This window comes from Geotrypetes seraphini, chromosome 3, assembly GCF_902459505.1.
Source record: "Geotrypetes seraphini chromosome 3, aGeoSer1.1, whole genome shotgun sequence".
NCBI lineage: Eukaryota > Metazoa > Chordata > Amphibia > Gymnophiona > Dermophiidae > Geotrypetes > Geotrypetes seraphini.
Window position 1 is genome coordinate 403,990,267 of NC_047086.1, and position 17,068 is coordinate 404,007,334.

Here is a 17,068-nt window from a genome sequence, read left to right on the forward strand (position 1 = left end):
GAGGAGCTGCGGCCGATGTCGCGCGAGGCGCTCCTGGTTGGTCGGGAAGAATCAGGAAGTGAGGTAGGCAGGGAATTAGCCCAGCAACAAGGTCGCTGGCTTGAGCGAGTCTTTATTGGCGCTGTCACATTAACGGCTTTGCAAGATTTCTGCCTCCCGGTTGGGGCTGAAGTGACGCTGAGTTCCGCTTCCTGGTTGCTCGGAGCCCATCGGGAGCTGCCGGCGGAGACGCGCGCGCGCGCGCGCTGTGTCGTCGCGGTTCTCGCCCCATCCTGGAGGAGTCAAACCCGAGATTCGCTCGGTTTCCGGTAAGAAACGTGGCGCCCTTTCCTTTTTTAGGATTTGTGTTGCTGTTTTTCTAATTGACAGAATCGGTGTCATCATCAAAATGTACATAACAATTATGAAGAGAAAGCTAAAGTTCTCTGGCAATTCCTGTCCCCGAGAGCCGGAGCCGGGTCAGGTTTTCAGGATCTCCACCATGAATATGGATGAGATGGATTTGCATGCACTGCCTCCTTGAGATGCAAATCTATCTCATGCATATTCATGGTGGAGATCCTGAAAACCTGACCTGGCTCCTGCTCTCCAGGACAGGAATTGCCTACCCCTGCTCTAGGCAAAGTCCCTTCTCGAGGGCCGCAATCCAATCGGGTTTTCAGGATTTCCCCAATGAATATGCATGAGATCTATAATAATAATAACAACAGTTTATATACCGCAGTTTACAATGGTTAAAAGATGTTACAAATTAATTAGAATTAACAAGGTTAGAAGCTGGTTATAACAGCTCTAGAGATCAGTTATTGTGGAGTAGGATTGTACAGGTTAGTTGCCTAAATACTTCAGGAACAGGTATGTTTTTAGGTGTTTCCTAAATTCCCCATAGGTAGTAGGCGTGAGCAATTGTTATCCCAGGACAAGCAGGCAGGTGACATCATCGACGGAGCCCAGATAAACTTCTTATTCCCCAATGCTCCTCTCGTACTCTAAGGTCAACAGACCAAAAACTTCTCTTCATTCCCTCTATAAAAGACTTTTACTATACTCGGGAAACAAATTTCGCAGTAACCGCTCCAACATTGTGGAACTCTTTACCACAGCAAATCCGTGACGACCTTCATCTAGACAAATTTAAGATAAACTTAAAGACTTTTTTATTTCGTGACGCCTTTGGCTAAGTTCAGACTTACCTTAATTTTCCTCTTTTTTTTTTTTTTTCCCCCTTTTTTACCTCTCATTCTAAGCTCAACCAACCGCTTTCATAAAGCGACCCATCCTATATATGTTCTTTCCCCTTCCCCACTGTCATCAGTTCTTCTTCAATATGTAACTTTCCCCTTCCCTCCCCTTTACCCTCACTTTCAAGTTTGTCCAGTCTATGTTATATATGTACACATATTTATTTTTAATACCTAATATTTTATCTTACTTTTATCTTGTTTTATATATATTGTAAACCGTCCTGATATTTGTTTGATGGTCGGTATATTAAAAAACCAATAAACTTGAAACTTGATGCAGACACCTCACAAGCAGACTTGCTTGAAGAAACTCGAAGTTTCGAGTCACCCGCACCGCGCATGCACGAGTGCCTTCCCGCCCAGCGCGTCTCCTCAGTTCTCTGCGGAGCCGAGAAATCCGTCTTTGACTCTCTACGTTTAACTTCGTTACTTCGTGCCTTCTCTGAACCACGGTTTGTATTTTTTTCCTCACGAATCGCTGTTCTTATTTTATTTCTGTCATTTTCAGTTTAAAAAAAAATTCTTCTGTCTGTTTCTCGGGACAGGCCGCTCGGTCGCAGCCCAAGGGCTTCGATCTTGTGGCAGCTATTTTCCTTCTATGTCCCGGTCTGCCACGGGTTTCAAGAATTGTAGCAAGTGTCAGCGCGCAATCTCTCTTACGGACCCACACCGTCACTGCCTTAAGTGCCTTGGGCCAAGTCATCATCCTAGGTCGTGCCTGCCTTGCCAAACGCTTCAACCTTGTGCTTTCAATCGTATTTTGGTGGACAAGCTCTTCGAGATGGAATCTTCTACTGATCCCTCAACTTCGAAGCTGTCCTCCACCTTGACTCCTACCAAGGTTCCACCTGCTTCAACTGCTTCCACCTTGAGCCTTATCAGACCTTCGTCATTTGCAGCGGCTCTTTCTTCGACGACTTCTGCTGTATCTTCCCCTGTTTCCTCAGGTCAGATAGCTCAGCAGTCGGTTCCACCGGTAGTGATTAAAGTGCCTAAGACTCCCAGGTCGAAGCACACTCACACTACTTCGAAAGAACCTCCAGCCAAAGCAGGTGGTCTGGTTTCAGATGCGGATCCATCCTTGCCGGCTTCTTTTCAGACCATGTTAGAGAAGCAGTTTATTCAGTTCTTTACAAACATGGGACCCAAACTGCTTCCTCTTATCCAGCCTGGGCATTCATCAGACTCCCGCGAGGTCGAGCCGCTTCCTTTGCCTCAGTCTGAGCTTTCACACTCTTTGCAGGGAGCAGAGTCTCTGCATGTGTCTGGTCTGGTATCCAAGCACATGAAGCAAGGAGCAGATTCTTTGCAAGTGCCTCGTCAGGATTCCTCACACTCTATACAAGGAGCAGAGTCTTTGGGAGTGCATCGAGGTTCCTCCTCCAAGCCTCTGCAGCTTCGATCTACAGCCTCCAGTCCTATCCATTCTTTGATAGCATCGGCTCCTTCACTCTCCGAGGCGAAGTCTCCTCGATCTTCGAGATCTGCTTCCAGGCACAGTTCTCACTGACGCTCGAGGCCTTCATCGAGGCATCCTTCCAGGCATAGTTCTTCTTCTAAAGAACGACCTTCTTCAACTAAGCCTCGATCTACTCCGACTTCGACTAGACCACCGACTCCTCGTTTGAGGTCTCCAATGCCGGACCTCGAGGATATCCCGGTTTCGATTGCCTCATCCAGGTCACCCTGTTCCCTCGATGCCTTATTTCCTGCCGAGGCTTCTTCTTCGACCAAAGCTGCCTCGTTGTCCTCGAGTCCTTCTCGAGGCAAAGCATTGGCCGGTCAGCTATCTTTCTCATCTTTCCTTCGTCAGATGGCTGTGGACTTGGATCTTCAATTAGATACTGGCTCTAAATACTCTAAGGAGTATCTCAAAGTCATGCATCTTCCTCAACCTCAGGCGGAGTCACTTAAGCTTCCTCTTCATAAGCTTTTAAATTGGACTTTTGGTCGATGCATGGAAACACCTTTCTCCATACCAGCTGATCCAGGCAAACTGGACTCTAGGTATAAGACTGTGCATCGCAAAGGGTTTGACAACTCACAGTTATCTCATCAATCCCTGCTGGTCGAGTCCTCCTTAAAGAGGTCCCATCCTTCCAAGGTTTATGTCACCGTTCCTCCTGGAAGGGAAGGGAAGACTATGGACAAATTCGGACGTCGCATCTATCAAAATGCTATGATGTCCTCTAAAGTCCTCAACTATAATTTTCAATTCATCATTTACTTTGAATTCCTTATTTCTCTACTACCAAAGTTTTTGAATTATTTGGATACCCAAATGCATTTTGAGTTTCAGGAAGTCCTTGCTTCTTTATCTCACCTCCACTGTTCTGTCTCTGTCTCCTTTTCACCCTATAGGAGGTCGTCTCCATCATTTTTACAACCGATGGACGATAATTACATCCAACCTCTCTGGGTGCTTACCATCATCAGGAAAGGATACTCTCTTCATTTCACTCAGGTTCCACCAGAGCTTCCTCCAAGAGAGTATCTATCCAATCCTTCCCAGACCGCCCTTCTTCTTCAGGAAGCTCAAGCTCTGCTTCGTCTCCATGCCATCGAACCAGTTCCCTTGGAACAGCGGAACAGGGAGTTTTACTCCCATTACTTCCTTGTTCCGAAGAAGACTGGTGATCTGCGACCCATTCTGGATCTCAGGGCTCTCAACAAATTTCTAGTCAGAAGAAAAGTTTCAAATGTTGTCCCTGGCATCCCTTTATCCCCTCCTCGAGCAGAACGACTGGTTATGCTCTCTGGATCTCAAGGAGGCCTACACTCATATCCCCATTCACCCGGCCTCCCGTCAGTACCTCAGATTTCGGGTGGGGAATCTGCATTATCAATACAGAGTACTACCCTTCGGCCTGGTCTCGTCTCCCAGAGTGTTCACCAAGTGCCTGGTAGTGGGTAGCAGCAGCTCTATGGAATCATGGTCTTCAGGTGTTTCCCTACCTCGACGACTGACTCATCAAAGATTCCACGTCTCAAGGGGTTATTGTAGCGACCTGGCAGACTATCTGGTTTCTACAAAGTTTGGGATTCGAGATCAATTTTCCCAAATCTCAGCTTCAACCCTCACATAACCAGACTCTACAATTCATTGGAGCTGTTCTGGACACTGTCCAACTCAGAGCATTCCTTCTACAATAACGACTGGAAGCTCTTCTTCAACTCTGTCAAACAGTGTCTTCCCGCTCTTCCATCTCAGCGAGACACATGATGGTACTTCTGGGTCACATGGCTTCTACAGTACACGTGACTCCTTTTGCCAGACTTCACCTCAGAATTCCTCATTGGACCCTGGCATCTCAATGGACGCAAGTTTGCGACCCTCCTTCTCGACACATTTCAGTCACTCCTTCCTTGAAGAAGTCTCTCTGTTGGTGGATGCTCTCTTCCAATCTTTCCAGAGGCTTGCTTTTTCAAATGCCCCCTCATCAAAAAGGTCCTCACGACAGACTCTTCGACCTACGCTTGGGGCGCTCATCTCAATGGTCTCCGTTCTCAAGGCCACTGGACCAGTACAGATCGTCAATGTCACATAAATCTGTTGGAACTCAGAGCGATTTTCAAAGCTCTTAACGCTTTTCAACATCTTCTTCACGACCAGGTAGTCCTCATCCGGACGGATAACCAAGCCGCCATGTATTATGTCAACAAATGGAGGAACAGGATCTGCCTCCCTTTGTCAAGAAGCTCTGAAGGTTTGGGACTGGGCAATCTGCCACAACACCTTCCTCAAAGCTGTCTACATTCAAGGGGCGAAGAATTGCTTGGCAGACAACTTGAGTCGTCTTCTGCAACCTCACGAATGGACACTCCATTCCTCGCCTCTTCATCACATTTTTTCACAGCAGCTCCCCACAACTACAAACTGCCTCAGTTCTGCTCCAGGATATACTCTCCTCATCGCCTCGAGGCAGATGCTTTTCTTCTGGAATGGAACAATCTCTTCCTCTACGCATTCCCTCTCATTCTCAAGACTCTGGTCAAGTTGAAGAACGATCATACCACCATGATTGTAATCGCTCCTCAGTGGCCGAGACAACCTTGGTACTCCCTTCTACTTCAACTCAGCAGCAGGGAGCCATACCTTCTACCAGTTTTTTCTTCTCTGCATACACAGAGTCAAGGATTTCTACTTCATCCCAACCTGCAGTCTCTACACCCGACAGCTTGGTACCTCTCAACATAACCCCTCTTCAGTTTTCTCAACCTGTAAGAGACGTTTCAGAGGTTTCTAGAAAGCTTACCACTAGACAATGCTATCACCAAAAATGGACTAGATTTTCAACATGGTGTTTTTCTCATCATAAGGAGCCTCAGAATTCTTCCTTATCTTCTGTTTTGGACTATCTTTTGCACTTATCCAATTCTGGCCTCAAGTCTACATCTATCCGAGTCCATCTCAGTGCAATTGCGGCTTTCCATCAGCCTATTGAAGGGAAACCCCTCTCTGCTCTGGTTTCCAGATTCATTAAAGGACTTTTCAATGTCAAACCTCCTCTCAAACCCCCTCCTGTGGTTTGGGACCTCAATGTTGTCCTTACTCAACTCATGAAGTCTCCATTTGAACTAATTGATAAGACTCATCTGAAGCATCTCACTTGGAAAGTGGTGTTTCTCATAGCCCTCACTTCTGCTCGTCAAGTCAGTGAGCTGCAAGCTTTAGTTGCTGATCTACCTTTCACGGTGTTCCATCATGACAAAGTGGTTCTTTGTACTCATCCTAAATTCCTCCCTAAAGTGGTCTTGGAATTTCATCTCAATCAATCCATTGTTCTTCCAGTGTTTTTTCCAAAGCCTCATTCTCATCCTGGAGAATCATCTCTTCATACTCTGGACTGTAAACGTGCTTTGGCCTTCTACTTGGAACGCACCAAACCACACAGAACTGCTCCTCAACGTTTTGTTTCCTTCGATCCAAATAAGTTGGGCCATCCTATTTCTAAGCGTACCATCTCCAACTGGATGGCGGCTTGTATTTCTTTCTGCTATGCCCAGGCTGGATTACCCCTTCACAGTAAAGTCACAGCCCATAAGGTTAGAGTTATGGCAGCTTCAGTAGCTTTCCTCAGATCTACACCTATTGAGGAAATTTGTAGAGCTGCTACTTGGTCCTTGGTTCATACCTTCACTTCTCACTATTGTCTGGATACTTTCTCCAGACGGGATGGACAGTTTGGCCAAACAGTATTACAAAATTTATTCTCCTAAATTGCCAACACTCCCACCATCCCATTCTGGTTAGCTTGGAGGTCACCCATATGTGAGAATACCTGCCTTCTTGTCCTGGGATAAAGCAATGTTACTTACCGTAACAGGTGTTATCCAGGGACAGCAGGCAGCTATTCTCACAACCCACCCACCTCCCCTGGTTGGCTTCTCTTTAGCTATCTGAACTGAGGAGACGCGTCCTGCACTGGGCGGGAAGGCACTCGCGCACGCGCAGTGCGGGCAACTCGAAACTTCGAGTTTCTTCAAGCAAGTCTGCTTGTGAGGCATCCGGGCTCCGTCGATGACGTCACCCATATGTGAGAATAGCTGCTTGCTGTCCCTGGATAACACCTGTTACGGTAAGTAACTGTGCTTTTTGAAGAAGTTTGTTCCAAGTAACAGGTGCCTGATAAAACTGGCAGAAAAACTAGTTCTATACTTTATGTAAACCTTTAGGCCTTGGGAAAATAAGCATTACAGGGTCTCGAGAGGTATATTTTAGCAGATAATGTGATCAAATTGCTCAAATAAAATGGAGCCAAGCCATATAAAATTTTAAAGACCGTTATGCAGACCTTAAAATTATTCCAGGCCTTAGTTTTACCCACAGAAATATTGCCATTTCATATCCATATGGTGAGAAAATCCGTGTTCTGGATAGCTTGAATTTTCTTGGCATATTTAACAATACTGTAGTCTAATATGGGCAGGAAAAGACTCAGAAACTGTGAAACTCCAGAGCCATGTCCCAGAATAGAGTCTGCAATTCACTTCCCTCCAGTATTTCTCAAGGGCCTTACTCTAATTTAAAGTGGATCATTTGGAAGTAGGGGCAGAAAGCACTTGTCCAGGTTTCCGTGATGCACAATGGCCTTTCTCCAACGTCATTTCTCAAGTGAAATTCTTTCATAGTTAACCTGAAGTATTTAGGTGAAGAAGTTAGGTATGCTAGTTGGGGATGGAATGTTTGTTTTACTGAGTTATGCCATATTAAATAATTGTGTATTTGCTCTGTTGCAAGCTTGGCATTATTTTAAAGCAAACATATAAGCATACATTTGAAAATGCTAGAGGGAGCTTAAAATACTGGTATTTAGCTGGTTTGATCTAAGTTTAAATATAGCTTGTTCTAGCAGCAAGAAAGAAGAATTAATGACCACCTCAGTGGCAGTGCTGTAATACAAAGGACTTGGGTTGGATTTCCAAGGTTAGATGTCTACTTCTAGTTCAGTCAGGCCATAGCACTCGGGCTCCAATTCTCAAAGCTCTGACAACGTAATAAATACTGGGTTGGGGTGACTTTTTTTTAATAGGGTAATGCTTAGCTGAAATGACATGCAAATCATATGCATTCTATTTGTTCAGAGTAGCCCGGTAAAAGTGGGGAAAAACTGTGCTCTGCTCAGAAGAGTAAATCAGTAGGCACAGCTCTTCTGAGCATGCTCAGTAGTTCCTGCAGGCTGATGTCACCTCCTTCCTCCTGCCAGCAGTTGCCACAATCAGCTGAGCCAGCAGGACTCACCAGAGCCACTGATCAGCTGAGCTGGCACAGGGAGAGTACAGCTGCGATTCAGATGAGCCAGCGTGGCTCTGCTCTTCCCATGCAGATCAGCAGCTCCGGTGGGTCCTGCCAACTCAATGACCATGGCTTCCTCTGCCAGTTCAGCTGATCACGGCTGCACAATTACTGCAAGGTTAGAATGCTTTTGCCACAGGTTTGAAATGCAGAAAGCTTTTAAGCTTAGGTACTAACTTGTGTGGAAGCCCTAACCAAACTGTTAAAATGAAGGCAAATATGGTGATGAGCCATAAGAACATAAGAATAGCCCCACTGGGTGAGACCAACGGTCCATCAAGCCCAGTAGCCCGTTCTCACAGTTCCAATCCAGGTCACCAGTACCTAGCCAAAACCCAAGGAGTAGCAACATTTCATGCTACCGATACAGGGCAAGCAGTGGCTTCCCCCATGTCTCTCTCAATAACAGACTATGGACTTTTCCTCCAGGAACTTGTCCAAACTTTTCTTAAAACCAGCTACGCTATCTGTTCTTACCATATCCTCTGGCAACGCGTTCCAGAGCTTAACTATTCTCTGAGTGAAAAAAAATTTCCTCCTATTGGTTTTAAAAGTATTTCCCTGTAACTTCATCGAGTGTCCTCTAGTTTTTGACGGAGTGAAAAATCTACTCCACTCAGGATTTTGTAGACTTCAATCATATTTCCCCTCAGCTGTCTCTTTTCCAAGCTGAAGAGCCCTAACCGTTGTAGTCTTTCCTCATACAAAAGAAGTTCCATCTCCTTTACCATCTTGGTTGCTCTTCTTTGAACCTTTTCTAGCGCCACTATATCTTTCATGAGATAAGGAGACCAGAATTGAATGCAGTACTCCAGATGAGGTCGCACCATGGAGCGATACAGGGGCATTATAACACTCTTAGTCTTGTTAACCATCCCTTTTTAAATAATTCCTAGCATCCCATTTGCTTTTTTGGCCGCCGCCGCCACACATTGGGCGGAAGGTTTCATCATATTGTCTACAGTGATACCCAGATCCTTTTCTTGGGTATGCGGAAATGATTTTGCCAGGGACCAGAGCAGCGTAGAAGGATTGCATGGGGACAGAAATTTCACCCATCTAATCAATGACCTCCTGTACCTGCTAAGATCTTTTCCATCCTTATCCATCGCCTTACGTGCAGGAGTCGATGCTATTACTTCTTCTACAGGCTCCCACAATTTTTGGGATGGTATTCATTATTAAAGTGTTCAAGCCTCAGTTCGGTGTTCCGGTTGCCTCTCTGGGCATTTCCGCTCCAGTTGACGCACCCAGTATGTTCCAAGTCTCATTGTTGCATCACCAGAGACTTTGACTGGAATTCCATGGCAACATCTTCCATCTCCATGGGAATCCTGTGCAGCTCTCTAGTTGAGAGAAGTCTCTTCCCCCTCAACCTAACCATCCAGCCTGGATGCCCAGCATTGGCCCCCACTCTCCTTTCCTAAACCTAAGAATCTCCCAACTCAACTCCCTCCCACTCCACCCACAGTTCAAAATATTTCCCTAGTAGTCTAGTCACCCAACCTTCCCCCTTTCCCAAGTAAAAGACAAAATTAGATTCCTAGTTTCTAGTGGCACCCTTCCATTCCAACCCTCCTGCCTCAAGCACCATCATCTTAAAAAACAGTGGTGCCCCACCCTGTGCAGGAAGGTGCCCTTTTATGTCTAGTGCATTCCCACCGTTGATTTGAATAACATGATTTCTTCTCACTTCTTTGGAAATGTGGAAAGCTGTTGGAATCCAACAATAAGCATGCATGTATCCTTATTAATAATAATAATAATAATAATTTTATTTTTATATACCGCCATACCAAAAGTTCTAGGCGGTTCACAACAGTTAAGACTAATACATACAATACAGATGAATACATCAATTAGAATACATCTAATGAATCGGCGAGATTAAATGCATAATGCATAAAGTATAAGTAAAATACAGCAATTTAAAACAGAATAAAAAGGTAATTAAATTGAAAAACAGGATACATTAAGATACCAGCCTGTCGAATAATTGTGTCTTAATCTGTTTTCTAAAATCAAGATAAGAGGAAGCTTATAACAATTTTTGCAAGTCATGTATTCAATTTGGCCTAAAATGAGAAGGTTCTCTCGAAAAACCTCTTATAATGACAAGATTTCATAGAGGGATATGCAAACAGATGAACTCTTCGTGTATTTTTATTAGTATAACTCAGGGTAAAATGAGGAGTAAGATAACCTGGTAGCATACCATAAGCTACTTTATAACAAATATTACTGTTACCTTTAAGCTATGCAGGAGTTTTCAATCCCTAGAGACAGACAGGTTACCTGGAGTCCAGCAGAATTAGCCTTTTCCTCACTATTGAAAATGTGAGAGTAAAATAGCCCCCCCCCCACACACACATACCCCTTACCTTTCTTGAGCAGTGGTTCTCAACTTCTTCAAGCCAAGTACCCCCTAAGTCTAACGAACACCCCTGACCACCAAATTTCTGCCCCAGACCCTGCCCCCATTACTAATTATAATGTGATTTATTCCATTCATTTTTCATATACACACAACAGATATAAATTCTCAAAACTGACACATCTCAATCACTAAATTGAAAATAAAATAATTTCCCCTAAACTAATGCTAGCGGCAGCTGAGTGGGGAAGTTAAAAAGCACACAGTGAGTTGCTGCTGCTAGACCGGAGGGGGGTTTGGGGAGAGAGGACAAGGAAGGTGAGAGATATGCAACGGCAGAAGGAGGATTAGGAGACATACCCCAGGAGGTATCTGGTGCAGTCCATGTACTGCGTGTTGAGAACCTCTATTCTAGAGTACTAAGACTTGTAAAGCTATTGGATGAGAACTGTCAGTATTTAGCCCTTTAGATAAGATTTAAAATCTGTAAAGTAGTGCTTCCCAACTTCTATACCATGTGATCCCGTTTTAACACCTTAAAATTCACACCAGACAATGATGAAAAAGACCCAGCATGCCCCCTCCCCATCTCCTAACACATACCCAAATCAGGAAAGCAGAAGAGGTGGCAATCATAGGAGCCAAAAGTTTTTAAATGATAGGGGGTGCTAAACCCAATGGAACTTACCCCTTCCTGGACATTGTTCAAAGAGATCATCAGTATTGGAGGTGCTCAAGCTTCTATGGTGGCAACAGAACTAGCAGTTAAAGCCAGGCTTATAAGGCATTATGCTGTTAACAGGTCCAACCTCATGCCATTACATCGAAGAGGATGTCCAGAAGGAGGAGAGGCATGAGTCCAGTTTCTGTGATCCTATTTAGGGATGCAATGCTGCATAACATACAGGGGGGGAGGTAGCAGTCCCATTGGAGACACAGTGATGTAACAGCTAGTGCGAAAGTAGTGGTATTAAACCCTCTGTCAGACTGCTTTTATTAACTTCATCTATTCTGCCTTCACTGTGCACTGGATCATAATAATAATTTATTTATATACCGCCCTACCGCAAAGTTCTAGGCAGTTTACATACGTTAATAACTTTATTCAAACAATGATTAAAAATACAGTACTCTAAATAGTACTAAAATTATACAATAAAAATACTAAAATTATGCTATAAAATTCTATAATTATACAGAAAAATAATAATAACTTTATTCTTCTATACCGCCATAGTCGTGAGACTTCTAGGCGGTTCACATTGAAGAGAGCTGGACAGTCAGCGAGTTACAATATGCAGAAGTCAGAGAATTACAGCATACAGAATCTTAAAAAGGCAGTTGAAATACAATATATAGATTGTTAGCAAATGTTAGAAGTTTCAGATTTGATACAGTGAAAAACCTCGAGAACCTTCTGGCTTTAAGATCTATACTATTTGCCTGCCAGTATTCTGAAACATCAGTTTATAAATTTATCAAATAGATCCATTTTTAGTAATTTCCTAAAGGACATATAAGAGTTGGAAATAGTAGTACTTAGTCATTGGTCCATTTTACCTGCCTGAAAACCGAGCATTTTATCAGGCAGGTAAAATGGATAGCCTTACTGGGTCAGACCAATGGTCCATCAAGCCCAGTAGCCCATTCTCACGGTGGCCAATCCAGGTCACTAGTACCTGGCCAAAACCCAAGGAGTAGCAATATTCCATGCTACCAATCTAGGGAAAGCAGTGGCTTCCCCCATGTCTTTCTCAATAACAAGGCTATGGACTTTTCCTCCAGGAAATTGTCCAAACCTTTCTTAAAACCAGATTACAAAAGATTGCAATATTGCTATTTAAAACACAAATTTAGACTTGTAAAGTATAGTACATGAAAGGTAGCAGTAAATAATTCATCTAAGATGTTTTACAATGAAATAAGAATGATTAGTGTTTACCTTGGCAGGAAGTTCGGAGCAGAACTTCTTGAGTTGGGTCTTGACATTTACAGGACATCAGAGATTTCTCCATAAGAAAACAACACTGTTTGGATTTCCTAATTGTAGCTTTGGTCCTTTATGTTGTAAAAGTCATGTAGACAAAAGCTGAAAACTGGATTCGTTTTGAGTATACAACAGAAGAAACTTTCACTTTGTATTATTTTATGAGCCGCTTGTTTGTTTAGCTTTGGAGGCTCTCTTGAACAGATACAGAGGTAGGTGTGAACCTACAGTCACATCTTATGAACTGTTCTTGTACGTATTCTTAGGTGTGGAATGCTTTAATTTTATAGAGGTGATTGAATTCTTTTCTTTATCCTCAGACTGTCCTGACAGCATTCAATGATGCTCTTTGAGAAGCAGTTGGGAGGCCTTCTCCTCCTCGTAGGCAGAGCAATTGCCCAACGACACTTAAGGTAACACAATTAGCACTGAATATGATAATGCAAATGTGCGTCTGGAGGGGACTGAAAATTATAAGGACTTAAGTGACTCAGCAAAGATTTATGTATCCTACGTTCCCCTAATGTGATCTCTCTTGAAAAGCGTGCACTGCTGTAGTATCCGTCTTATGATGGGGTAATATGTGCATCTGTACCTGCTGTATGGTACCGCTGCTGCCCATGCTATACGTTCTCTGGCTGGACTTTGTATGTATGAGTAAAGCTCATACTGCTGCTACCTAAGCTACACCTGCTCTGTGGTAGGTCTCATATACTGGTCTGCTGTACGAGAAGATGTTTCAAGTATGAAACATGCTACGATTCTACAAACAGCACTTTAACTTAAGTGACCAAACCTACCTTAAAAGCCCTAAAAACAAAAAAAACTGTATCTGCTTGTCGATGCCTCCCCAACCAGTGCCCTAATCACAGCTATGGAGGCACCTATGGTCGAAGAAGGCATGGCTAACGCCAGAAATAACCTTAGGTGTCTTTACAGCAATTGCTCTTTCCATTTTAAAAATGTGACAGAGTGAATTCCACCAAAAAGAATAATTAAGATTTGTATAATTTTCTCCATTAGTCGTAATGTGCTGAATTGCCACCCCTGTCATTATTAATAGAAGTTTGTTATTATAAGATGAAATTTGACTTTTTTCCCTCATAGCCATGCCAAACAGAATAGTATCATAAGACAAAGCAACATGATTTTCAAGTAAACGGTTAACCTGCGTCCAAATTGAATTCCAAAATAATTTAATACAGGGACAGTAAAAAAGTAAATGATCCAATGTCCCTACTTCCAGATTACAATGCCAGCATTTATTAGACTTAGATCTATCTAACTTTTGCAAACGAACTGGGGTCCAAAAAGCTCTATGCAACAAAAAGAACCAAGTTTGCCTCATAGATGCAGACACTGTACATCTCATTCTCCAACACCAAATTCGTGGCCATTGAGATGCAGAAATTTGCTGCCTTATCTCAATACTCCAAATGTCTCTAAGACCATTTTTTGGGTTTTTATTCACATATCCAGATAATAATTAGGCGTCTTTAGGCGCCCCTTTAGCAGCGATTCAAGGCAAACGTAGGCCTTCAAAACTCTGGCCTACATTTCTGGTGCCTATGTTTGACGTGACCGTGATTCTGCAACCGGCGCCACTGCGTGATTGACATACGACTAGCGTCGTTTTTGAGGTGCCCGCCAGTTGCAGAATCCAGCCCCAAATGCTTGTTACTGATTTTCAGCTTCATTCCTGAAAGTAGCTGGAAGAAGAAAATACATTGTAATTTTACATACTGGTTCTTATTTTGTTATTTAATTGAATATTTCTCTCATGGAAAAAGAGATCATATTGATGTGTGGAATACTGATTGTATGCACAGCATATGATGTGACCTATAACCTAATCTTGCACCCTTTTTTAGGATGTCTGGAATAAAATGTATCCATTTCAACAACCAAATAAGACAGTCGAAAAACTCTCATAAATTGTTATGAAGACAATAGCTTAATAGAATGCAATCTTATCTCCTCAGACCTAGAACCATCAGAAGCGACACTCTATTGTGAATCAAACAGATGTTATAGAGTTTAAACTTTTTATCAATTTTCTTCAATAAATCTTCATTTTATATATAACAAATTTTTTTTTTTTTTTAATTCTTTATTCTTTTTCATTTCTTACATCAAGTGAAAAATACATATTGAATACAATTATTTCATAACACTTGAATTACATTCAATTACTCTTATAATATAAAGTAAATAAACCCCTTTTTATCAGTATTCTAGCTCTAAATACATTAAATTTATTTACCCTCCCTAACCCCCTATATATTCTATCCATGTGCTAAGATATCTGATCATTAGAGAAATTAGCCAATGGTCCCCATATTTTATTAAAATTATGAATATACCCCTGTTGTAATGCAATCATTTTTTCCATTTTGTATATATGACAAATTGAGTTCCACCAAAATGTATAGTTTAATTTAGTATAGTATAGTACAGTTATATATATAACAAATTAATTTATAACTTATCTGTAACTCTGGTCAGGCATATCACCAACTTTAAACCAGATTTATTGAAGAAAATTGATAAAAAGTTTTAAAATATACCAGAACCTATGAGGAAGCACAGCGGCTTTAAAACTCTATAACATCTGTGTTTGATACACAATAGAATGCCGCTTCTGATGGTTCTTGGTCTGAGGAGATAAGATTGCATTCTATCAAGCTATTGTCTTCATAACAATTTATGAGAGCTTTTCGACTGTCTTATTTGGTTGTTGAAATGGGTATAATGGTGTAGACACGTCTAAAGTATTCAAACCAGTTGGCTGGAATAAAATGTAGACATCTTTCCTCTTCATGTCTTGTAGTGTTACTGGCTCCTGCAGCGCAATACAGAAAATGACTCGGGTACGAGTGGTCGATAACAGTCCCCTGGGGAACACTCCCTACCACCGTCCGCCCCGCTGTATCCATGTCTATAATAAATCGGGAGTGGGCAAAGTAGGGGACAAGATTCTGCTGGCCATCAAAGGAGAGAAGAGAAAGGCTCTTATTGTGGGCCACAGGATGCCCGGCCCCAGCATGTCTCCCAGGTTTGACTCAAACAACGTGGTTCTCATAGAAGATAATGGAAACCCAATTGGAACGAGAATAAAGATTCCCATCCCAACCAGCCTACGAGCAAGGGAGGGGGAGTTCTCCAAAGTGTTAGCTATTGCCCGGAGATTTGTCTAATAGCCAGGAAGGGTGAGCGATTTCTCCTAAGACTACGTTGATTGCTTGACAATTCCCCGTTTCTAACTGATTAGTGCAGTGTATTGCAAATTGTGCCTCCTGAAATTTCAGGTGTGCCGCAAGACGCTGGCGAGGAGGAGATGCGCCAGCTGACTGCCCGCAGGACGTGCCTTTCGCGGTGAGAGGCACATCCTGTAGGAAGTACCTCTCATTCTCTCCATGCGTCTTCCCTGCCGGCATCCCCCACTGGCGACGTCCGCGCACTTCCAGATGCTTCGAGCCACGGCTACTACGTTTAGTGTGCCACAGCTCGACAAAGTTTGCAGGACACCCGATTAGTACTTCTAGGAGTGCCTGCCCTGTACAGCATAGAGACAGTCCTCAAGAGCTCAAGACTTCCTACATCAGTGGTACTTACAATATTGGAAATAAAAGCAATGGCACATTGCTAAAACATCCAACAATCCAAAGCAAGAAGATAACAATGCAGTATAATATAAAGGAGCCCAATCTCCAAACGGAGCTGAAGATATTTAATCTTTCACTCTCAGCCTAGCTTTCCTTCATTTTTGAAATTGCTTCCAAACTTTAACAAAGACTGCCAGCCTATTGCGACAGAGAATCATCGATTTTGACATCAGATAGACACAGTGCAATTTGTCCTTTACTCTTGTATTATCTGGTGCAGCCACATTTTAATGACCATCAGAGACTTTGAGGCAGTTAACATTCTGTCAGATATCATTGGTCGAAATGAAACGAAATTGATATGGGAATATTTCTGACCAAACTCAAGTGCTTACAAGTAAGAGTCGATTTGTATTTCCTGCTTTCAGCTTATGAGCTTGATCAACATGTGTTGTGAATAAGAATGAAGGTTTTCTCATCAGGACACTGCAGAATATCTGCTAGACTGCAGAAGTTCAGCAAATCCAAAGAATGATGCTCCTTTCTGTTAGGGCGTTCATTCCTGGGGGGGGGGGGGGGGTCTGCATTATAAAAATTGTGTTTTGTAGGAGTACTGGTAAAATTTAGGACTCATGCTGAGGGATCCTGCAGGACAGCGGTGGACTCTTGAAGCAGCTAACACTAGTTAGGTCTCGCAGTCATCTTGGCTTTTGTGGGAATATCATCTGAATCATATGGACAACCATGTAATACTTCCAATAAAATAAATATTTTGAAACTGATTTTTGATTGAAATAATTTTCATGATTTTTCATTTGTTCAAATAGTTTAGCACTTTTTCTCCTAAATGTAGTACGTGTCTGTAGTCTGCTGTACTACCTGTTAATCTACAGAGATAAAATCTAATCAGAGGCCTAAAACATGTTGAATTACCATATATATTCAAATATAAAATAATATGAATATTAGTCGAGGTACCCTTCCCCCCCCCCAAAAAAAAGGAGGAAAAAATGTTGACTCAAATATAATCTGCCGGGGGGGGGGTTATATTCATGTGCTCTA

The 17,068-nt window shown here is 42.6% G+C and overlaps 1 protein-coding gene across 1 annotated transcript; it reads left to right on the top strand.

Annotated features, from left to right (window-relative positions):
• Positions 1-22: 22 nt before the first annotated feature.
• On the top strand, positions 23-16,788 carry MRPL14 (mitochondrial ribosomal protein L14). Its single transcript, XM_033937154.1, has 3 exons — positions 23-308; positions 12,722-12,814; positions 15,232-16,788. Exons 2-3 carry the CDS (start codon positions 12,741-12,743, stop codon positions 15,596-15,598), a joined length of 441 nt encoding a protein of 146 aa, XP_033793045.1. The 5' UTR covers positions 23-308; positions 12,722-12,740; the 3' UTR covers positions 15,599-16,788.
• Positions 16,789-17,068: the final 280 nt, after the last annotated feature.

Bases quoted from the DNA above. Each gene is read 5' to 3' on its own strand.
- MRPL14 (XM_033937154.1), top strand. From the start codon at position 12,741: ATGATGCTCTTTGAGAAGCAGTTGGGAGGCCTTCTCCTCCTCGTAGGC. The intron at 12,815-15,231 runs GTAACACAATTA...CATGTCTTGTAG, and splicing joins ATTGCCCAACGACACTTAAG to TGTTACTGGCTCCTGCAGCG.